Source organism: Macrobrachium rosenbergii, chromosome 6, assembly GCF_040412425.1.
Source record: "Macrobrachium rosenbergii isolate ZJJX-2024 chromosome 6, ASM4041242v1, whole genome shotgun sequence".
Taxonomy (NCBI): domain Eukaryota; kingdom Metazoa; phylum Arthropoda; class Malacostraca; order Decapoda; family Palaemonidae; genus Macrobrachium; species Macrobrachium rosenbergii.
The window spans coordinates 58,808,429-58,834,090 of record NC_089746.1 but is presented as its reverse complement, the minus strand read 5'-3'; the positions used below and the strand labels follow the sequence as shown (position 1 = coordinate 58,834,090).

General features: G+C 36.0%; 1 protein-coding gene across 1 annotated transcript; it reads right to left on the bottom strand.

The window, feature by feature from the left end:
* Window positions 1-462: 462 nt before the first annotated feature.
* On the bottom strand, window positions 463-24,205 carry LOC136839625 (bifunctional arginine demethylase and lysyl-hydroxylase JMJD6-like). Its single transcript, XM_067105940.1, has 6 exons — window positions 23,764-24,205; window positions 5,769-5,893; window positions 4,092-4,331; window positions 2,910-3,045; window positions 2,341-2,470; window positions 463-1,023 (listed from the first exon to the last, which is right to left on the bottom strand). Exons 1-6 carry the CDS (start codon window positions 24,112-24,114, stop codon window positions 938-940), a joined length of 1,068 nt encoding a protein of 355 aa, XP_066962041.1. The 5' UTR covers window positions 24,115-24,205; the 3' UTR covers window positions 463-937.
* Between the last annotated feature and the right edge of the window lie 1,457 nt (window positions 24,206-25,662).

The following is a 25,662-nucleotide window of genomic DNA, read 5'->3' as shown; positions in this document are numbered from 1 at the left end:
GTAATGAATGATCAGATGATCATTTTGAAATTAGGGAATGAAGTAAGATACACAAGTTATTCAAATTTTTTAAAGATTATAATAATAAGAAATTTAACAAAGTCTCAAGAGCAATATATAACAAAGATGTTGCTATTCTTCTTATAATTAGTTCTTCTCTTTATACTGAAGAAGTTAGCATTCACAAATAGTTCTGAACTTACTGCTTCCTCTTATCCTATAGCTGCAATTAACCCTTTAGAAAAACTACCAGGGGAAAAAATAGCATATAGGTATCAATTCCTCCAAATTATATTGTGAGCAGTACTTAATAATCTTTTCAATTCAAAGTTTTAAAACATATTAAAGATACACTTCGTATGGATAGTCACTCGAAAAACAAAAAAATTTTTAATGGATTGCCTTAGTAATGCAGCAATATATATATATATATATATATATATATATATATATATATATATATATATATATATATGCGTGTGTGTGTGTGTGTGTGTGTGTGTGTGTGTGTGTGTGTGTGTGTGTGTGTGTATAATGACAGCGAGCATCGACACTGATTGATCTTCGATACTGTGATTTCCACACAATATCAGCGATTTCTTAGTACCGCAATACTCGTACCAAAACGAAAAATTATCAAGACGAAGAGGACATAAATACAAAGCTAACAGAAATATTATTGCAATACTTCTCTTCGTTTAGGCATTTCATGTCCTTGGCAAATCACTCAAATACTCAAATGCATCCAAGACCCTCTCTTTTAGCCTTTGCTGAAAATCTTCAGTCTTCTCTCCTCGTTTCATCATTGACTTTTCCTCTTCTTCTTCTTCCCATTCTGTTTCCTTCGTGGCTGCGAGCGGCGACAACTAGGTTACTTTCGTAAAACTGTTCAAAGTGTAAAATGCTATATATTCCTTGGTCTCCTTAATGATGATGGTTAGTCATATTCGGAGCCAATAGTTATGCTGAGGTCCTTAGACACTATCAGAGTCTTGTGGTACCAGATGTTCGTGTCCAAGACGACTGTGGAAAGAGAATGTAATTATATTTTGTGAAAATACAATATACTTTTTTATTTTGTATATACTCATGTTTCGAGAATGAAAAGATCTAGCACTAGCCACTGACTTAAAAGGCGCTCCTTTGTAAACGCCAAGTAGCAAAAGAACCGTTTATGCTTATGTAAATTAACTCTTTACTTCCCTTACTTCCCTAACTATTTGTTGGGAAAGTTTTGAAATGACAAGGATTCGTGCCGGCATGGTAAATAATGAAAATTATTTAATAAGTCTTATATAAAACCTATTTGGCAGATGCAACATACTGAAACATTAGATATGCAAGAAACTGAAGAGAGAAAAGAATTCTGCCTCCTGTAATCAAAGAGAGAGATTTTTGTGAGAAGAATTAAACTATGACGGTGATTCTCCAAATACTTTTCATATTTCGGAGATATGAAACTCAGATCTATTCCTAATGCTCTGTTGGTTTCGGTGAATGAAAATATTCACTTTTTTAGTTTTCTGTAAAAGAAAACTATTGAAATGGCTTTGTCTGTCCGTCCGCACTTTTTCTGTCCGCCCTCAGATCTTAAAAACTACTGAGGCTAGAGGGCTGCAAATTGGTATGTTGATCATCCACCCTCCAATCATCAAACATACCAAATAGCAGACCCCTAACCTTAGTCGTTTTTTATTTTATTTAAGGTTAAAGTTAGTCATAATCGTGCGTCTGGTAACGCTATAGGACAGATAGGACAGGCTACCACTGGGCCGCAGCTCATACAGCACTATGCGAAGAAACTTCGGCGCATTCTTGGCTTGTTTTTTTCTCTGCTGCTAAGCTTTGGCACTCTCTGCATAGCTGTTTTCTCTGACTCTTATTATAGCCAACAACTCTTCCCTTGGGATTTTCAAGTCTTCATTTTTACATCCTTCTCATCTCTTCCTTCTTTGCTTTGGGTTCGGGTTCAGTAAGGAATTTCCGTTACCTGACCCAATTGCCTCTGCATCTGCTTAAAATTATGTCATCATGCATAACACGGTATTTATTTCCATGCGCGTGAGTATGTATGTACGTTGTAGGTACGTACGTAAATTGATAATTACAACTAAAGGTTTAGACCACTGTACGTTAATAAAAAAAATTACTGATACTGAGTTAGACATATCAAATTCAGTCATAAATATTTAACATGAATTTATACAGGCTGATGAGCTTTAACAGTATAAAGTACTTTCAAATGAATGAATTTAAGATCACCTTCTAGGTTCATATAAAGGCCTGTTTTTAATCAAACAAATAATCATTTATAGAACCAATGATATATTAATATCCTACTGATTTCTCCAGGTTCCACGATGACTTCCATTGGAACACAGTGGAAGTAACACTCGGGCGGAGGTTCCAGGGTCCATAATTTCCTTCCTCTAATCTGCGCTTGCCAGGAGGGGTTCCCTACGTGGTCGATCTGCGACAGATTAAAATGTGTAAGTAGAATGATTGATATATTGCTTATTGGCTCATACCTACTAAAGTCACTGACCCTGTACGTGCATGGAAAGATTATTAACGGTAAGGACCTTAAAATAATAGAATTTCTTGCGTTTTTTATGAATTTTTATGGTTTACCGAATAAACCTTATTTACTTGACCATCAGACTTTGTAAGACACCCCCGTAATCTAGAGCTTCTCGGCTGGATGAGCCTAGGTCAGAGGTCCACAGTAGGGCTCTTATACACTTGGATATTTTCCCCTCACAGCAATTCCCTAGGCAAGGACCCATCCTGACATAAGACCAGCTTTATATAAGCCAAACAAAATTCAGGGGTTCCTCTTCCCGCGGAGTTTTGCGTCAATTTTCTTATTTCCGTATCTGAACCTCGTAATTCTTTCCTAAAAGACTCACGTGCAGATGAGCGCCGTAACCGGGGGTGCCGATGAAGATCCAGTCTGTCTTGGAAGATTCGGCGGACTGAGGCAGGAAGTAAGGGCGCTCGTAATGCCCTCGAAGGATGTTCGCTGCCGAGGAGTCGCAGTTGCTCCTGGGGAATAGGGGAGAATAAGGATGCCTTTTTCATTATTAAGGAGAAAAGATACTAGATCTTTCCTTTGATTATAACCGTTAAAAATTCTTAGGGAATTTATGATAAGAGTAATAAAGCAAAATGCTTAAGTTGACTTGGTAGGGAATGGATGTATTCTTGTTAACAAATCGCCCTAGTTTGTTATATTTACATCGTTTCGCGTCAATAATTCGTCTCTTGTCAATACTTCATTAACGATTTTAATTACGTATATATATATATATATATATATATATATATATATATATATATATATATATATATATATATGTATGTATGTATAACTGAATTACGAAAATATGGAACGTGATGAATATATAAATAAAGATAGCATCCACGAAGGAAATGGAAACACTGGAGTGCTGCAGAGTCCTTTTCGACACTACGCCCTTTACTTAGCTAAGTAAAGGCGTAGTGTCGAAAGGCCTTGCAACACTCCAGTGTTTCCATTTCCTTCGTGATTTTATCTTTATATATATATATGTATGTATTTATATATATATATATATATATATATATATACATATATATATATATATATACATATATATATATATATATATATATATATATATATATATATATATATATATATATATATATGCACGTGGGTGTAGGGTGTGTGTGCATATTAAGAATTGCAAATCAAGGAAAGGAATTTTCACGTATAAAGTATGGTTTCAGAGAAGCGGAAGTGTAACACTCTACGGTATTTCATATACACATTTAACATGAAATTCATGACATTCTGCTTAAACGATGAAACACCCTTATATGTGTTATATATGTTGCAATTTTTCTTATTGAAGAAGTTTTATTAATGTAACTTGCAAATTCTAGCATGCTTGCCAAAAATTCAAATGGGAAAAACATTTAATGTGGGTATTGGTAGTTTTGCACTAAAATAGTTCAATTTACTCATACCCGTTTATGGGATCAAACTCTAACGACTAAAGGGTGAAGAAGGAAAACAATTTTACATAAATTCAGTAATCAGGTATTACCATCCAATATACCAAGGCTCCCCGAGCATATTAGCCCTCTCGTGTGACATGTTGAAGACGTGTCTGAGATTCCTGAATTCTGTCTGGTACGGGAAGAACTGGCAGTCGCGCTCGAAGTTCTCCAGGACGGGAGAATCGTCGGCGTAGATCGACTTGAAGAACTCAAAGGAGAACGACTGAGGCGCCGTCCAGTTCCTCTGTCCGTCCGTCACCACCACCGGGCGGCCGCTGTAGGCGTACCTGCAGCAGGCAAGAATGCTTGTGACATTAGAGAGAGAGAGAGAGAGAGAGAGAGAGAGAGAGAGAGAGAGAGAGAGAGAGAGAGAGAGAGAGAGAATGTTTAGTAAGGTTGAGGAGATCAGCTGACCAAGATGACAAAACTTTACTCGTGCTAAACAAAATTCATAAATACATACAGACATTATATATATATATATATATATATATATATATATATATATATATATATATATATATATATATATATATATATATATATATATGTGTATGTGTGAATGTATGTCTGTGTGTGTTATACACACACACATATATATACATATATATATATATATACATAAATAAATTTCCAGCTCACATCAGGATCGAACTCAGGTCTTTCAGTTGAAAAAATGGCAAGGATGCTTACAACAAAGCTACACAAGTCACAAAATAAATTAGGCTGCCCAGGTAAAGCCTTAGGTACAGTGGTACTTAGGTACCAACTTCTTTTATGACTTATGTGGCTTTGTTGGCAGCGCCCTTGCCATTCAACTGAAAGACCTGGGTTCGATCCTGATGTGAGTCAGAAATTTATTTCTGTTCCACTCGTGATTGTGTGTAGATTATTTTGAACACATCTATATATATATATATATATATATATATATATATATATATATATATATATATATATATATATATATATATATATATATATATATATATATATATATATATATATATATATATATATATATATATATAATCACATTTAGGTAACAGTATTGATCAAAATTAGATGTTTGGATCAGATATACCAATTCTTATCATACCAACATTGAGAAACATTAAAGCATCAATTTGGAAACAGATTCATGGCAGAGGTTAAGCCTGATATTGTTTTTATTCAAAGAATAGTAGATGGGAAAAAGGAAAGACTACATGCATAAAATCAATGTGTACTTCTTCTTCTTCTTCTCTCTCTCTCTCTCTCTCTCTCTCTCTCTCTCTCTCTCTCTCTCTCTCTCTCTCTCTTTAATCAACCGTTCCCCTCCATTATCTTCCTTTCTTTTATAATAAGATTATACTTAATGAGGCCATTACCTTAATCTTCCATGGCCCTCTTCCCAGTAGCAATGTCTCGAATAAAAGGAGCAATTGGTCTTTCATCTATTAAAAGATGCCATTATTCTCCCCTTAATGCATGAGAAATGGATACTTTAGGCAGCTGGGGATAATGAAGAAGTTAGGGAATTATATATATATATATATATATATATATATATATATATATATATATATATATGTGTGTGTGTGTGTGTATATAGACATACATGCATGCACACACATTATATATATATATATATTTATATTTACATTTATATTTATATTTAATATGTATACACGTGTGTGTTTTTTGTTCGTGTATGTATGTGTGTTAACCTCACGCAAACTTACTTCTCTTCAAACTCCGCTGGCGTGATTGTATGTACTCTTTCCACGCGAGTCACCTGACGACACATACCGCACTCCACTGGCGGGCGAAATATATCCTGCACTGAGGTTGGCATCTCGATGGTGCACTGAAACATTAATAAATGAATTATGTATTCAGTCTTTACCAGTGTCCTTATAGTAAAGTATTGATAGTGTATTTTCTACTTTCACACCAGGATCGCATTGGGAAATCATGAAAAGTCTGGCCTCAGCTCATGACCTCGGTTATAGACCTTAAAAAAAAAAGTTAAGGTAAAACAGCACTAGAACTATCAACAACAGTGTTCAGAGAAGCCCGAAAACCAGATCAATCACGAATAGCTTTCGAAAGACCGCTTCCATAATGGAAGTCGCGAATAGGCTCCGAAGCACCACTTCAATAACGGGCGCAATTTCCATGGCAACAAAAGGGATGGGGGGAACGTTCCACAGATAATTCAGTAAGTGGCTTCCATGGATACACGTCTGTTTAACCTTGCTCCCATTGTCAATATTCTGACAGTTCGGATCAGTTCTCTAAACCGGGAGGACGAGGGCCGCGATCGGCAATTGTTTCTCGAAAGGGGGTGTTTTGTACTGATCGTTTCCATGAGCTGTCGAGAGTATTTTTGTTGTTAATATATTTCGAAATGGCAAACACGCACGTGGGAGTAGACTGGAAAACCATTAACTTAGGACACAGATTTCCTTAATATAAAAGTGCCCTGTGTGAGATTGGGTGAACAGAAAAACAAACTTATTAATATATTAAAAGATTTAAAAAGAGAATAAATATTAGTATCCATTAACAATATTTATCATTTCTAATCACTAGATGTTCTTATGTTGATTCCAGTCTTGTTCTCATTGATTTTATTCATTTTTATTTACGTTCCTTTAGCTTCTTTGTCACTATATTCGTTTTTATTTTCATCTTGAAAATAATTTCTTTAAATATTTCGCGGCCCTGCATCTTTTCAATAAGTTTTCTCTACTAGCTTTCAGATATTAACTTCTAATACTAAACAGACACCACAGAGACTCTGAGGGTGCGGAAGACATATTAGTTAGCCAATTTAAGGAGAAAAGTGTTTTTATTAACGCAAGAATACATGTCCCTTGCTTGGAGACTTACCATAAAGAATTTTCCTTCCTGAATCTCCCGTTTTCTTCCCTCACATTTTCTTTAAATGTGTTTGTTAGGGTAAACCCCCTTTGCCTTAAAAATGTATTGGTAATTGCATCAAGCTTTGACTATCAGGAGTACGCATCATCTAACTAATCATCTGTGTGGGCGAATGTGTCGGTAATATCTTTATCTGAATACAAGTCTTGTCTTTGATGCATGTGTTATAATCTATTTTTCCCTATTTTTTCCATTTTCTTCCTCGGTGATTACATTTTCTTTCCATTTCTCTCAATTATTTTAGTCATGTCCACGTATATTCTGTGATTACGTTCATTCCAATTATCCGACCGTTCTCACTGAACAACAAAACGCATGGCAGCATGACCTTTCTTCACTCAGTCATCTTTTTGGTCCTCTTGATTCCTCCTCTTATTGATTTCCAGCTTTTTAATTTCTTTTCATGATTTTCAGCTGTTACTGGTGACTCAGATTACCTTAGGGCATTTTGCAACACGTTCAAAAGTGCCTGGAAATAGGAAGCGCTTTGAGAATTTTAATTTTTTCCTCGATGACTCACCAGCCAAAGAGTAATTTATTTATTTCTCTCATTGATTCACCTTACCTTAGGGCACTTTTTGCTTTGGTCCATGTCATGGGAAAGAAAAAAAAGGAGTCCTTTGACGAGAGGAAGAACAATGCTGAAAAGGAGGAAGGCGGCTGATATTCTTGTTTTCGAAATGACGTTAACTGAGCGTGAACTCCGACATTAGCCAGAGCACACGACGATAAACAGATCTTCGGTTATAAAGGCCGACCAGACTTTGATCTTTGTAGTGGAGGAAAATGAGAAGTGTTTTTTCTAAGGCGTTATGAATAACACGGTTATTTTGATCCTTGCAGGTTCCGAGGAGATCCTGCTTGTTTTCACAGTATAAGCCTAACAAAGGACTTGGTCTTGCTAAAGAAGAGAGAGAGAGAGAGAGAGAGAGAGAGAGAGAGAGAGAGAGAAGAAGAAGAAGAGAGAAGAACAAGTAAAATACAGAAATTGATATGAAAAATGGGCTATAAAACTACGCTTTTGAAATTGCCATTTTCAATATGTTTTAATTTCCCAACGAATGAAATTTAAAGCAGGCCGGAAGTATTGGTCACCCGCACTTGTATGTGTTTTTGCTTTGCCTGTCTGTTTGTCTATATCAGAGAACGTAAAAGGATATTGCTGTATCCCAAGTATTTTCAGCTGGGTGGCGCTGACACGTGATTAGTGTCCTGCAGGACCAATTTCCGACACTTTTTGTTGAAGATTAAGCCAGCACAGTGCCAGCACGGGCTCTTGCTTCCAGAGCAGCCCGTAAGTCTGACGCTTGATAAGTGTACTGAAGGTCCAAGTGTCGACATTGGACCAGTGCTCTAGAATTCCAATATCTGGCACTTGACCAGTTTCAATAGGGTCTAAGTTGGCCTTCAGTGTCCCGAAGACCAGGTTTCTGACAGTGACGACCTAAGGTATGAGCTCTGACACTTTATCAGTGTCATAAATTTTCAGCTGAACCTTCAGGACATTGCTCAAGTGTCAGAAGTCGAAACTTGAGAGCAATGGTCAAGTGTCAGAAATTGGACCCTCAGGACACTGATCAGGTGTCATAATTCAAACTTCTAGGCCGCTTATCAGCGGTCAAAACTTCAACTTATAAGAAACTGATCAAGTGTCAAAAATTGGACCTTTAGGATACTGATCAGGTGTCATAATTTAAACCTCCAGGCCGCTTATCAGCGGTCAGAACTTTAACTTATAAGAAATTGGTCAAGTGTCAGAAATTGGGCCTTTGGGATGCGTATCAGAAATTGGCCAAACAGGAGACTGTTTCAGTGGGACGAAAGTTTTGAATTCAGCAAGGAAGGAATTAGAAGCTCAATGAAGGAGAAGAGCAGAGGGATTGGCAGCTGAAATGATGTTAAGTTATTTGTAGAACAGTGTAGGGCTAAGAGAAAGAAATGTGATGATAAGAGGAACGATGTTATGGAATTGTGAAGGCGGGAGAGAAGAGGAACAAAGAGAAAGGGGATTAAACCAACCAGAAGCAAATACGAGATTACCAGCTAAGCTAAAATGAATGAAATAGGGTAAGAAAATTAGATTGAGAAAATGAAGACAAAATGTATAGAGAACAAGAATGTATATAGAAAGCAAAATGTGTGAGAGAGAGAGAGAGAGAGAGAGAGAGAGAGAGAGAGAGAGAGAGAGAGAGAGAGAGAGAGAGAGAAAGGGGATTAAATGAGCCAGAAGCAAATAAAGGATTAACAGCTAAGCTAAAAGGAATAAAACAGCGTATGAAAATTAGATAGAGAAAATTAAGACAAAACGTATAGAGAACTAGAATGTATATGGAAAGCAAAATGACTGAGAGAGAGAGAGAGAGAGAGAGAGAGAGAGGAGGTTTAGGAAGAAACTAGTAAGAAAGAGAGACATAAATATTCGAGCGTAGTTCTGCACCACTTGCCATAAAATAACACACGCATAGTTGAAAGTTTTAATCATTTCACGGAGGTTATTTTAAAGTTAGAGTAGAAGTTTGAGATGAGTCGCAAAAGAACTCCTCTTCGAATAAGCAGCTCCAGATAATGATAGGGAACGATGACTGGACTATCGCCATATTAGCTGCAACTTAATTTAGATGAGATAAGACAAAAGAATCTCTCTCTCTCTCTCTCTCTCTCTCTCTCTCTCTCTCTCTCTCTCTCTCTCTCTCTATTACTTGAAGGGATAATGAAAAATCTACACACACACACACACACACATACACACACACACACACACACACACATATATATATATATATATATATATATATATATATATATATTATATATACATATACATATATGCGCGTGTGTATGTGATTGTGCGATGCTGTGTGTCTGTTTCTCTGTCTTGTTAACATTTTTGTCGTTTTGTTAATGTTGATATCGTAGCAATGTTGCAGTGGCCGCAGTAGAAAAAGCTGCAACATTTCTATTGATTATTACTGTAGCAGTTAACATGATTTATTTTCCTTAGTTATTTCCTTATTCGCGTGTTATTCATTGTTTACCGTACAGACTGGGTGTTTGTTAAAAAAATTAATAACGTCGTAAAAACTTCTTTTGTTTGTTTTGTTACTGAGAGATTTTGGGCATTCTGTTATTTGGTATACCTACATGTTAATTAACTACGGTAATTGGTGGAGGTTTTATAGACTGACAGCTGATGAATAATTGACAAGGGTCTTCAAAATCTTGACTATTTATTTAGACAGTGATATTATTAGCTGTTACATATCTAAGGCTTTTGTGACTAATGGCTCTTCAAATTCACAATTGTAGTGTAATGGTATATCCGTTATTAATTTCAAGAAAGTTATGGAAATAATAGTTCTCAAGAGCACTGTAAAGTCAGACTTTCTAATAGAATGGTGTTACTCCAATGACAGCGTAATACCTTATGACAGAGTATGAATTTTCGAAGCGGAAATAAAAACAGAGGCACCTTCACTTATAAGAGTGAGTGGCGAAAAAGAAAAGCATAATTATTATTGAACAACAAATTCCTTTAACGAGACCTAATTGTCGGCTGAATTGTAAATCTGTGCATATGTACACTAAAATCCCAGACTTCCTCCGTATGCGTCTGTGTGCGTGTGTGTGCGCGCTTACATAAAAGTGAAACATTCTCTTTGAAAAGGTCATTAACAACGGCACCGAGTCCTTAAAGGAGAACATGTGTACAGGAACATTATTCTCGTGTTTTGAAGAATGACATCATTTTCATCTCGTTGCGAGGAAAACTTCGACAACTATTTCAATCAGAATTCCCACACTCTTGATGATACACAATTTTCACATTAGAGTATTTTTTCATAAACAGAATCATACAGAGCAGAAAAGTATCGAATTGTTACGAAAGAAGACATTGCTGAAATTCGTTTGAGGAATTCATTACTCTGTATATTCATAGGTATTTTTATATTGAGAGAACACTCCCAATAGGTTTAGCAGTTTTTGCAAACATTATATTATCTTGTGATCTTTAATCATCTTTCATGGTTTCAAGGGTAAACGGTAGGACAAATCCGTGAATAAATGTTTAGTAGCGCAGGTTAGAGTCCTCTTGTATTTTCAGCCCTTACTGGTCTTATATCGACTACTGAGGATGAGTATTAGATTTCTGCCACTAACATAAAGACCCTAATGTTTTTTAACGCAGTCATGGTAATTACTAACTCATTCTGGCAGTATTCCAATAATCTTAAGAATAATTCAGGGATAATTTGCCGGTGTTTGTGTTCTTGTGCGGAGAACCCAAGAGATACGGGGAACACAGAGCCAGTATTTATCCCTTTGCTTAAAAGTTAAGTATACCTTAGTTTAACCAGACCACTGAGCTGATTAACAGCTCTCCTAGGGCTGGCCGGAAGGATTAGATTTATTTTACGTGGTTAAGAACCAATTGGTTACTTAGCAACGGGACCTACAGCTTATTGTGGAATCCGAACCGCATTATACCGAGAAATTAATTTCTATCACCAGAAGTAAATTTCTGTAATTCTTCATTGGCCGGTCGGAGAATCGAACGTGGGCCCAGCAGAGTGATAGCCGAGAACGATACCAACCCGTCCAATGAGGAACTATTTGCAAAAGAAAACATGAAAGAGATAAAAACAGGGAAAAGGAATGGACCTATCACCGGACGTAGGTCAAATGTCAGAGCTCATATTTGCGAAACCCAAGTCAAGAATCTTTTCAGACACTGATCCAGGCTGGAGAACCTTAGCAACTTATTTCGAGTGAGCATTCAGGATTCTCGTGATGGTATCTGTTACTTTGTGATAAATCATGAAATTTTCCCTAGTCAGTTACATTTGACTAGTAGAAAATTAGCTTTGAGAACCACTCCCCCCCCCCCACCCACCAGATATTTCCAGGATTTTGTATAGTGCTATTGAGGTTTCGGGATTTTATAACACAGATCTCAGGCAGTGGGTGGTAAGGGTGGGTAGGATGGAAGCCCATTCCTTGAAAAAACTTTTGTGGTTCGTTTCCCTATGTTGCATATTGTAGCTAAGGGACGTGCTGAGAGTCATCAAATTATACCTTCTGGAGCCAACCACTGAAAATCAAAAGTTGTATGACACAGACAAACAAACACACACACGCATATATATATATATATAATATATATATATATATGTGTGTGTGTATATATATATGTATGCATATAATACAGTATATATATATATATATATATATATATATATATATATATATATATATATATATATATATATGTATATATATATATATATATATATGAACTTATGAGTGCGCGTGATTATGTCCGTTTATGTATACTATCTTTATCTGAGATAACATGCGCCTATAATTTTATATTTGAAGCTCTCGCTCGGTAAAGCACCAGTGCAATCAAGCGGACTGTCTTCCAAGCACATTCGAAATGTCAGGGAAATATCACGAACCCCGTGAAATACTTATCCCCGACGGTGATGCGCGGCTGAAGATCCTTCTTGTGTATTCAAGAAGATCAAAGGAGGTGAATGCTCGATTAAACCCCAGCTTCTTCATTTCGGCTCCCTGTGGAGTTTTCGTGGCTTCATTTGAATCGCGGGTGTTTTCGCTGGAAGGAGCGTTTTGCATACGAATGTCCGTGGAGAGAGAGAGAGAGAGAGAGAGAGAGAGAGAGAGAGAGAGAGAGAGAGATAGAGAGAGAGAGAGATCCTCACGTCTTCTCCCTGTTGTAAGGTATGGCTCCGAGAGGTATTATCCTTCTGGTCGTCAGCTGTTATCTTTGGGATGAAGTTGCTAGACTGACCACTTACTTATGGGTTCTATATATCAGTCGACTGTTGCATTGTTTGGTGGTCATACCTTCATTTACTAAATGGATTCTCCATTGTTTAATACGTATATAAATACATACATGCACACACACACACACACACACACACATATATATATATATATATATATATATATATATATATATATATATATATATATATATATATATTAATATTTTTTATTACATACACAATTGTTCTGTGTATTAATATAATTACTAACAGAACCTCATTCAAACTGGAAGGTATCTAGTGGAGATATTTATTCAAAAAAGTTATAAGCTCTCTAAGACAAATAGTCCTCATTGTCAAGTATCAGGGTATATATATATATTATATATATATATATATATATATATATATATATATATATATATATAGTGTGTGTGCAACGGAACCCTCCGGAGGGGAGTGCCGTAAATCGTACCGCCCTAATTCCCTTCAGGGACTTCCGGTTCGCAAGGGAACAAGTCGCTCCAAGGGAAATCCATAACGTGTTCCTGTTGGGCAAGGGGGAAATATTTACATATCGGAAATCTATGAGCAGTGGAAATGTCCCAATACGTTCATTTTTTATATCTCCTTTCTATGGAAACTAAATACGAGGGAAGCTCTTAGCAACGAGTCTTTGTGCGAGGTTTTCCTTGAAAAGAGAGAGAGAGAGAGAGAGACCTACCATATGGATAGTAAAAGTAATTTATGGTTATTATCGTTTGCGTGCCCTGCACAAGTATGTCTTCAAAATAATATTGATGTAAATGCATGTTGCTTATTGTTCTGAAAAAAAATGAGAGAGGGAGGGAAGGGGAGGGGGAGGGGGTTGCTGTATGCCATGCACAAAACAGTTCTCTAAATTATCTTCTGTTTCGTATAGTGTCAATGTATTTATTTCCACCCAAAATTTGCCTTTACTTTTTTCTTTTTATATTCATTTATCCTTTTTCTATGAGGGCTTTTATCTCCACGGAAACTTGCTCAGAAAATTAATAGCACTGTGTTCATGAATGAGCACATAATAAGGAATTTCCTAATATCTTTCATTTGGCCAAAGTGACCAGTAAGCGTTTCAGTTCATTATCAACTGTCTTTTTTTGTTATCTATATGTTTTTTTTTTTTCAATCTAGAAGTGCTGAAGTATGAATGACTGATATTCCTGTTTCGTAAAAATTTATACCAAGCTTTTTGCTTCAAAATATATACAGCAAAGTTCATAATTTTCGACGCCAGTTAATTTGACCTAATCAATCAATTGCTTCAAAAGATAAAGCAAATTAGAATCGCCTGTATGACTCAGTTTTTGCGTAAGTCGTTTACTATGCGCATTGCCTTCATCGTAAGTTGGATTAATCTTGGGGTAATGCTCTTAGGGTTTCAGCAGAAGCTCATTTCGTATTCAGAAGAGAGAGGAAGAGGCTGACAGCTAGGCTTAGGACTTGCCTCGCATACTTCAAGGATTATAATTAAACACACGTTGATACGGGGCAGACTAATAATCTGGATAGAATATGTGCATTTACGGGGCTGGATTAAGTCTAAAGAGACTGAATAAAATGTCTTAGTTTTCTCAGTGCTAAACAAAAGAATTATTATTCTGTATTCCCTCAAGGTATATGAATCTTCGAACTACATAAATCTGGTGCTGCTATATTCGATACATTTTGCAACAGACTTCTATTATCGACGTCGGAATTGCACCTTAACTTTGAATTCTGAGACCAAAATTTCGGGGATTTGAGAATAACTCTGAAACAGTGTCGAGACATTTCCTTTTTTAAAGTGGATAGTATTGAAGAGGAGAAGAGATTTCCAGAAACATTACAGTTATAAGTATTTGGATGAATGGGATTAATTGTCATTCATAATTATCACATAAAACTACGCATAACTATATACAAATACTAGAATGTTAAGTGAATGTGATGAACACCTGACCTCACTCTACTTATTGACCCTAAGCTCGGAAACGGTGCCAAATTGCCTTTACCATTATAAGTGACGAATTTGCCAGCACGTCTCTCATTCACCAAACATATTAGTTTTAATGAGTATATATAAAATTATGCAGTTACGATTTTGCTCTGTTTACCCCAACACATTCCTCTTAGCTCAGTAGAAATATTCTAAACATTTTTGATTCACAATCTTAACCATTTGTTCGTCCTAATTTCTCTCATTGCAGTTATTTGATACTGATTGAACAGCCCCCTTCGCACTTGATACGTTTACAGTTGCTTTCAGCTAAATACCCAGCGCCTGAAGTGTTAGCTCTTATTGCTAATTTTCTGCATGTATTGCAGCCAATGTGTAATTTTGCCCAGTTTTTTGCTTTATTCATCAACGCCGGAAAAAGTTACTATTGTTTGCTTTTTCCTTTTTTTTTTGTTGCTTTACTTGAGCTTAGTGATTTTTTTTTATTTCTGCCGCATGGCCGACTGTTTCCCGATTGCCTTTTTTTTTTTCTAGGTTTCCATTTTCTCCTGACATTGCATGAACGTTCAACCTTGATGTTTGTTACGTATCGCCCTTTTTTTATTTATCTTTCGGTTATTTATCACTGCCTACAATCGTCAGCTTTTCTTTTCTTTTTATTTGACTGGGCCTCACATATTTTTCTTCATTCTAAAAGGGTTTTTCAGACGAAATTTTTGTGCTTGGGGCTTTTCAGTTCGTTAAAATTTTATAAACTTTTAATCTGAGAATTCTTCACATGTAGATGGGAATAAGCATCTACTGTCAATGTTTAAGAATAGTTTCCTTTTCTGGGCTGTCGTTCTAGCTAAATTACTGTAAGTCCACGCTGAAATTGACGAATTGCCATCTTTTCCGATAGTTCCGAATTAGTGTTTCTCTTCATATGAACGACGTGTATTCAATTTTTTTCTCAGAAAATGCTTAGTTACATTTTTAGATAAAAATCTCCTGTTCATATTCACGCTGGCGTTTACATCCTTTATTTTGCATCCTGATAGGTGTTGCCACTACAGATCACATGGAAGCACTGTATCTGATAATTATCTACATTATATGTTTGTTCGTAGAAGTTTTGATGTTTATATACACATATACGTCACAAAATAGCCACTTAGCTTCACTGTGTATACCGTATATATACTCATATTACTCGTAATAGTCTTCAATAAGACGGGATGGTTTAGATTCCGGATTGTTTAATTTCCAGAGTACAAACTTACGAAGGTATACGGTCTTCCCCGTCAGGTACCGATGCACGGAGGTGATAACAACTACGCTTGGGTATTTATGCATGTGTTCCACTCAGCATCTGGTGTTTTCTTTTTCTAATCACTGGGGTGGCCTGCCCGTTGATCTTCAGCTCCACCTGTTCTTTCCTGCAGTCTTTTTGATCTCCGTGGTCCTGTGCTTCATCCTTCGTTGTTCAGAATTATCTACCTGCTGCCCATCTTTTTGTTTATGTTTTTAAAAATTCTGGTATAATATCTCACAAGTAATATTGTCGTCAAAATTATCCCCAACATTAACATTGCCTTCCATCGTTTTTTCATAAGTGTAGATGAGGGCGCTCTCTTGGATCACCCTCGCTGTCTTACCCTTGTTGTTATGTGTGAAATCTGTATTTTTCCTGTTAATGTTATGGTTGTAATTCCAGAAGTGTTTGCCCAGTGCCGAGGCTTGGTTGTAAAGGAAAATGTTCTGCTTATGCTGGCTTGTTCTCTCCTTGCACAATTTGCCGCTCTGACCAAAATATGTATTTTATCACAACTGTCACAAGCTGCTAGGTAGAATCTGCCCCCTTTCTCTTCGCCTTTTATGGGTTTTTATTTCTGATTATTGCAAATCGTGCAAGGAAAGAGCAAGCCAGCATCAGCAGAACATTCGCCATGACAACCAAGCCTCGGCATTGGGCAAACACTGCTGGAATTACAATCGTTACATCGACTAGAAAAATACAGATTTTATACATAAAAACAATTATAAAACATCTAAGGTGATTGTAGAGAGTGCCCTCATCAACTCTTATGAAAAAACAATGGAAAGCAACGTTGTGAATAATTCTGAACAACGAAGGGTGAAGCATATGACCACGGAGATCAAGAAGACTGCAAGGAAGGCAGGAGGAGCTGAGAATGAACGAGCAGGTCACCTCAGTGATTAGAAACAGAAAACAACAGATGATGGAGCACAAACATATATACCCAAGTGGAGCTGTTATCACCTCAGTGCAACGCTACCTGAAGAAAAAGACTGTATGTCTTTTGATAGCTTGTACTTGGTAAATTAAAGAATTTGGAATCTAAAACATCCTGTTTTATTGAAGCCTGATATGAGTACCATATATATATATATATATATATATATATATATATATATATATATATATATATATATATATATAACTGAATGTTGTCTTACTCATTTCAATCACTCAATAAAAATTCAATAAATATTCTAAAACAAATGCATGAATGAATACGCTATCCCCAAAGGGAGAAAGAGAGGTCAAAGGTCACGTCGCATACGAAATATCCACTAAATTCCGTATGTCAAAACTGACAGCAAAGCTAAATAGCCAAGAAAACTGGGTGGTGTGGGAATTTATTTTTTCATCGTTTATCAATTTGAAAAAAAGATGGTCCAAAATTTCATAGTGAATTGTAAATGAAAATAAGGTGGAATGAAAACAAAAGTAAGAATAAAAATGAAAATAAAGGTTGGGACTTTATTTATCATCGTTCGGTTACCTGATTATTTGACTCAGAACTAGAGAAATCAGACTTTCATATAAACAAAATTATCAGTGAATGTGTTTCTCCATATATACTGTATGTATATATATATATATATATATATATATATATATATATATATATATATATATACTGTATGTATATATATATATATATATATATATATATATATATATATATATATATATATAAAACAGCTTATCTAATGGAAATATGCGTATAATAGGAAACTTATATAGATTATATTAATCTTTAATCTTGGATGTAAGCTCAAACACTTAATCTGTTCATTTTCATTCCCGTAAGTGATTAGTGCCTCAGTGCATCTCACGTGGTTCACTGTAGGTATTATTAAAGGGTGCTTGCAGCGTCCAATCGTTTTCTTACTTTAGCCTTTTATTATACCTCCATTCCCTCTTCCTTTACTCAATCTATATGTTCAATCTCTCAATTATTTCCTAGAGTAACTGTGGCGTCTTCTCCCAGTTCCACCTTCAGATCCTTGCACTTCATCTCCTTTGTTTTCTGGGTTCTCCTAACCACTCCAAAAACCCTCGTTTCACTGTCTTAAGCATTAAATGGCCACAAGTGCCCTAGTGCTTAGCTTGATAGCCTAAATTTCATAAAATTAAAAAAGAAATAAACCATTTTTTTTCTTATTGCGATGGAGGAGGAAGCAGCACATGTCACAATTGTTATTTGTTTTATGTGTGAACTCTTCCTTTTGCCAACTCGTACTCTTCCTCGTACAAACATGACTCGAAGAATAGGTGATTTTTTTAGTACATATGTGATTTCCCCCAAAAAAATATTTTAGGAGTCAAAAAAAGGCTAGGTGTGAGTGGCCAATAACCAGTAAGACAAACTTGTACTATCTGTAGATAATAGCATAAGTAAAATCATTATTACCTAACTTTACAAAACGTGATGTATGTTTATGTTTATATTCACTGTTTGTGCAGTGGTGATAGTTTACAGAAAATAAACTCCTCAGAATGATGGTGCATTATGGTACGAGCTTCGGGTCGGTACGTAATCTACCTAGATCCGGGGTTGCCATCACGATCCTATCTTATTTTTCCTACATTTTATTTTTATATGGGTACAATAGTCCCTTGTAATCGGCATAAATGTTATGAGTTTTACCTATATTCCTTAAGGGGGCACAGCAAGTTTTCACTGAAAAAAAGGGTTGTAGATAACAAGAGGCAAAAGAAATAAAGTTACCTCTAAATTTCTATGGGAAAAACCTTAGAAATAATATGCTATTTTGAGTAGGGGTGACAAATATGGTGTTAAGATTATGTATTTTCCTAACGTGAAAAATGGATTCCTTTCTCGATATCCATTTTGCATTTCTAAATAGTGAAGACCTAAAGAACACACTAAAAACCATCCTTTTTAATTTCCTTGATACGCCTACATTTATCACAAGAACTATGAAGACAGACAGTTAGACAGACAGACAGACACTGGTACTTGGTCTCCATACTCTACGCAAGCGTCAGCTTATTTTCAGCAGCAGAGCGTGTGTTTGTGCGGATGTACGAGAGAGAGAGAGAGAGAGAGAGAGAGGGGAGGGAGACGCAAGCAGAGGCTCTGCAGGCTTTAGAATTAAATGCAAACTCCGATTTCGAGAGAGACTGAAGAGAATCGATGATCCAGCTCCGGTGCTTTAGAAATCCTCTTCCACTTTGCAAGATCCAAAGACAACTTGGGTCTCTTTTTAGTGTGTTCATTGGTCCATGAAGCGCCATGCCCCATTCACGGAATTTTTGTGTATATATATATATATATATATATATATATATATATATATATATATATATATATATATATATATATATATATATATATATATATGTATATACACACATTCATACATACATACTGTATATATACCTGTATATATACAGTACATACGGTATGTGTGTATGTATGTAAAAGTATATTAGTCTTGTGGGCAAACTCACTATGAATGTTAATAAACCATTCCTACGTACATGAAATATCTGTATTCCTTTCCAAAGCTCACTTGTTAATTTTCATTTGGATTTTCATTGACATTTGTAAACCTGCTGAACCAACAAGAAAAATTTTACAGTAAAACAAAATAAACATGGTCTCCAGAATTCACAGTGACCCTTTTCCGCTTGCAGCAAACTCCCATGGTCTATTTGAAATAGTGGGAATGATATCGCTTACTATCTGCCCATCATATGGAAGGTGGAAATGAGTAATAACATCACGATAAATGTGATAAAGCAACAGGTGTAGAGTATCATCTTAACTCAATCAAAAAGAGTTCGAGAGCTCTTGGAGACTCGCTGGAACGATAAAAAAATTAGTAAAAATATTCAGAGGCCTATTGATGGAACACCATGTTTGAAAGAAAGAAAGTTGAATGTCTAGGTCCCGATGTGGAAAATCATATATGCAAAAGATTTATGTGATATCACCCAAGTACAATCGACTGTTGATGGTTAAAGGGAAAGTATATGTTATCGTATTAAAGATAAAGCGACAATGAGAATAGAGACCTGATGGATGAGTTATTAACATTCATATTGTACCCTAAGGACGTCACGTACCATCATGAAGTAACAGCTAAAGTATCTGATGGGGGGAAGGGGCGAGCGCAGTTGGACCGGAGTTGGGCTATAACACGTCTGAACATGTTTTGCATTAACCACAGAATACTATCTTTACAAAAAAGACGTACGATGTTATTATTATTATTATTATTATTATTATTATTATTATTATTATTATACCAGTGGGAAATAGATCCTCCTTTAGATAAGTCTAACTGAATTTCACTACTGCATTAACAGCATTGTTTTTATGTAGAATCTTTCTATTTAGCGAAAAACGCATTTTTCTTCTGTAGGAAGTTGGTTATGTAAATATCCAAAAGACATCGAAAGAGCGCATTCCTTTCTTAAGTAAAGGGCCTAGGCGTTTCACACATATACGACTGAGCGTCTTCAAGTGGAAGAAGGTGCAATAAATGAGATTTATGAAAAGGTAAACGATATATACGAGGATTGGTCTGCGATGAAAAGACAGCAGTTGCTGATTGGTCTATTTTTATGTCCATGGCGCTGCGCGCTGGTTGGTTGGTCATGTTAAACTGGTGTCCGACTGGTTGTTTCCTTTGACTGCTTGGTTATCTGTTTTTAAAAGTTTAAAGGTCTCTCATGAGCGGCAAAGGAAAGGTAAGGCATTGCGCAGTCGCACAATGTCCTAGAGATCGAACGCATACATGTCCGGCGCTTATGCCCCTCTCCGTCCAAGCTAAGAACAGGAAAAACCAGGCGGGTACTGATGACTCGGTGGCAGACCTATGGGCACCCACCCTCTCAGCCCTAACTCAGGCAGATCTTGTTACTATAACAATCTTACGTAGCCATGAGCGGAGCTTGAAACCGGGACAACCACACTGTCAGTTCCAGGCGAAACCAAGTGAGCAATGTCAGTGGTGGGAAAGAGCCCCTTAATCTGAGTGAAATACATCGTACCAGAAGACTGAAGTCAGTCCCAGTCTCCACCTCCTCACGTAAACCGACAGTAGCGTGGCAGTTAAAAGCACTCATTTCCTTTCCCAATCAGCTGGGGGACAGTGCTACCAATCAGCTCCACGGCCATGTAAATCACCCAATCGACGACAGTTTTCTCTCCCCTATAAAACTAGCCATCTTGTAAACAATGTACTGTTTTCATACATATCATTCTCTGTCACTGACCACAATAGATGTTTTATAGTTATATGGGTGAAACGTCTTGGCCCTGTAATTAGTGAAAAAATACACTTTATAGCACTGTCGTTTAGTTATTTGCTTCAGCTCATTTCCTTCAGAAGAAAAATATGTTATTCACCAGATAGAAAACATCCTATGTAAAAGCAACGTTGTTGATACATTAGTTACACTTAGTTATCATCAGTGTTATTCAAGAAGAGAAAGCGCTAATTTATAACAATTCTGAAAGCCCATTAACTTGGGAAGCAAGCTTCCAAGTAAAACAGTGTATAGCATTAATCAGTGACTGCAGAACTAACAAGGAAGTGAGAATCATGGGGTCGACGGAGAATATTGAATAAAGGGGGCCAACTGACTTCATGGCTTACATGTGTGATCTCTGACAGAAAAATGTGAATGGCGTATGCTGAGATGGAAATAATCGTTCATTTACATAAATATCCACTATGATGTTTATGTCATTTTCATCGGTTGTGAAAATAGTAGCCAGTTGCTCGCTGTAAGCATGCTAAAGTTGTCTTTTTTCAGCATGTATATAGATCTTTTATATATTTATTCATTATATATCTTCTTCTTCTTCGTTTAACGTGCTCTTTGCCTTCTTTTGAAGGACTTTGATTTGGCGTTTGGGGTAGGCCGTAGCCTCGATCGGCTGCCCTGCCTGACATCGCTTAGACCCCGGTAGCAATGTGTATATGTATCGTGCCAAATCCCCAGCTCCCTTTCTATATATATGTATATATATGTGTGTATATATAACCTCTATTGGTCACTTTTTATAAGATAGTATGTAATTGTAATAGCCACGATGCCCTCTTAACTTCTCGAATTCTTCACACTTTTTGGATACTCCTGTCATTGCAAACTTTTGAGATCCAAATGTAAGAGTATGAAATAATTCTGACTTCTGTAGCGGGATTCGAACCCGCATCCTGAATATATATATATATATATATATATATATATATATATATATATATATATATATATATATATATATAAAAAATATATATATATATATATATATATATATATATATATATAATATATATATATATACGTATATATATATATACATATATATATACATATATGTATATATATATATATATATATATATATATATATATATATATATATATATATATATATATATATATATATATATGTATACATACATATATATATATATATGTGTGTCATAAATGTAATTAAGGAAAAACGTATTTTTTTGGCGGGGAAGGAAGGGGGTGGGGGAGATTGACAGAAATTGGTTAAGGTTTAAAATACCAGGAGGAAGGTTAACGAAGAGTAAGCCACTTTTATGGTTGAGATCACTAAATCAGCAAGTAAAAATTGTACACATAGACTCTTTGTAAGAACCACTATAGTTGTGAATACACTGTAGTTCTATCACGTGATGGCTTTCGACAAGTTGTTGAAGTGAGGGTAAAAGTAATTATTATTATTATTATTATTATTATTATTATTATTATTATTATTATTATTGAAAGTAGCATGACCTTAAAACAGAGAACCAAATCCACAGATATGTGACTGTACAAATCTGTTCTGATCTTTAAAAAGTGAAACTATACAGAAAACTTCGGAGAATCGAACAGGCTTTCGAAGGCTTTCTGTATACTTTCACTTTTAAAAATAAAAACATATTTGTATAACTACATGGCTGGGCCTTCGTTTCTCCATTATTATTATTATTATTATTATTATTATTATTATTATTATTATTATTATTATTATTATACCCAAAAAGGTTCCATTTTTATGTGAAACCAATTCTCAGTTCTTTTTACTTATAAAACTCCACCAAACCGAACAACAGTTTTTATGCGAAAGTTCTACAAGTCCTTTCCCCATTTTTTTCCTCGGTTACGGGAAACGTAGCTTTTATCTCTAACAGTGGATCAAAAACATTCATTGTTTGATTTAACCCTTCCCAAGCACTTAAAAGCTTTTACTCACAGTGGGTTTTCCCGTTTTGAAAAATATAGTGCCAGAAATATTTCATTTTACTTTTCTATCTAAAACCAAGTACCATAAACTTTATTGTTTTAGATACATTTAAAATAAAAGCTTTGCTATCCATACGACATTTTGATACCATTTTGTTTCAGAACAAGTTTTTTATTACTATCTAGCTAACCCTAATTTTGTCAGTTTTTGTAATGGAAGCTTGTTATGTTGAAATTTCTTATTTTTTCAGAATATATTTGTAAAGAAATTAGGGAAAGTGTTCAAATTATCTTTTTATGTAATTGTATGTCTTAAGGAATACTGAAGTATTATGTAAATATTCACACTGAAAATATATTTAGTAATAAGAATTAATTAGTTTTTACTGTATATCATATGTACACAAATATAACTCCAAGTAGTGGATTGAAATACTAACCAAATATATTTGTTTAAGCTTCATTACTTTACTGAATATACCAAAGAAGTCTCACCTGTTCTACAGTCAAGTCAACGTTCTCCCAGCGGAACCAGAATTTCGCGAATCCGTGGTGCGTATTTAATTCATAATAATTGATAAGGGCAAAGGCTACACCTATCAGCGCGATAACTGACCCGTATATCACTCCATGCGTTCTAGTAATTCTACCACAACGCGCTCTCGTAACTCTTTTATCGACCAGTTTCCCTTTCTTTGGAGCACCGTTCCCATTCTCGTCCAACAAAATGGATCTTCTCTGAAGGAGGGTCTGATAGGCGGGAAGTCTGGCTAGTTTAGCTGGATTCACGCCACGCTTCTCCACTTGGGCCAGGAGGCTGGCTACGTGCTCCTTCCCGCCACACATCACGACAACCACTGAGTGAATGAGAGGCTCGGAGGCACTCTGAGGCCCCTGCACCTGATGCCTCGTCTGGCGGAGTTGTGCTGGAAGTGAGATCACGTACCTCTCTCTCTCTCTCTCTCTCTCTCTCTCTCTCTCTCTCTCTCTCTCTTGCATCATATCTACGAGTTTATGATGCATCAGTTTTCCTCTTTAACATGCACCCCCCTCTCTCTCTCTCTCTCTCTCTCTCTCTCTCTCTCTCTCTCTCTCTCTCCTCAACTGCATGAGTTTATGATGCATCAATTTTCCCTTCAACATAGCTCTCTCTCTCTCTCTCTCTCTCTCTCTCTCTCTCTCTCTCTCTCAAAACTCTCTCTCTCTCTCAAAACTCTGAGTTTATGAAGCATAAATTTCTCTCTCTCTCTCTCTCTCTCTCTCTCTCTCTCTCTCTCTCTCTCTCTCTCTCTCTCTCTCTCTCTCCTATTCATCTTTTCAATCTTATCCTTTTTCACTTTGAGAGTCTGAGGCGGAAAAGCCAGTCTGATTGGGAATTTTTTTTTTTTTTTGTAGCGTCCTTCGGGTGTCTTGGATGCGTATCTCTCTAATGATGCCGAGCATTATTCTCTATAGCTTCTTCGTCTTCTTCTTCTTTTTCTGCCAGTGATCTTAGTCCCATCTAATCGTCCTCCTCATTTGGAAGGACTCATTTCCCTGCCCTGCCTTAATCATTTGAACTAAGCTCTCCAATACGTTTGCAGTAAATAAGAGAGCTATCAAACAAATGGTTATTTTCAGTCAACCCCGTTATTATTATTTTCATTTTTATGTTTATTTTATTTTTTTACCTACTCGCGCACGGTGCTGATTAAGTAAATATCGGACTATCCTTGTATTCAGCGACTAACATTCTTTGATAAGGTAATCAAAAATGATTTTTTTCTAGTGTTACAGCCAGGAATGTGGTTTTCAGTGAAATATCATCCTCCTTTTTGCCGTTGAATTATTAATATAGAATGATGAAACTAGTTTAAAGAGTCACGTTTTTATTATAGTAAATAATATTTGGACAGAAGTCTTGAGAACATAAATCATAATATATTAAAATCTATGTTTAAATAACTAACACGGCACCACCTACACTATCTCAGGGTACATTATATCTGAGTCTAAATCTAGTTCTACCATTTGACTGAGAAGACAACAGAAATGCAATCCTCATTGTGTTGTCAATAATAAACTTCAAGGGCTTTCCAATAACGATCAATATCCCGTTTTACGGAAACAGGTTCACTGAACTTCTCAGAAATCGTAAATATGTAACGCGACACAGGTGGGCGATGTAGTCGCTTGTATTGATTCTCACTTCGCTTTATCGCGTTATATTTTGCGCTGTGAGGACAAAATAATGGTTATCGAGCAGAGAGAAACAATGCAAACAAGAAAAGTTTGTGTTTTCTCAGCGGAGATTGCTATGGTTACGGCAGTTCGTATCATCATTAGGAGCCATTATTGTTACTAAAAGTACAACTCCAGTCAAAAATGACGGTAATGCTGAAGTCATTTTTTTAA

Excerpts from the sequence above, each read along its gene's own strand:
- LOC136839625 (XM_067105940.1), bottom strand. The coding sequence starts at position 24,114 with ATGTGTGGCGGGAAGGAGCACGTAGCCAGCCTCCTGGCCCAAGTGGAG. Across the intron at positions 5,894-23,763 it reads TTGACTTGACTGTAGAACAG|TGCACCATCGAGATGCCAAC; the intron begins GTGAGACTTCTT and ends TTAATGTTTCAG. Across the intron at positions 2,471-2,909 it reads GTTACGGCGCTCATCTGCAC|ATCGACCACGTAGGGAACCC; the intron begins GTGAGTCTTTTA and ends AATCTGTCGCAG.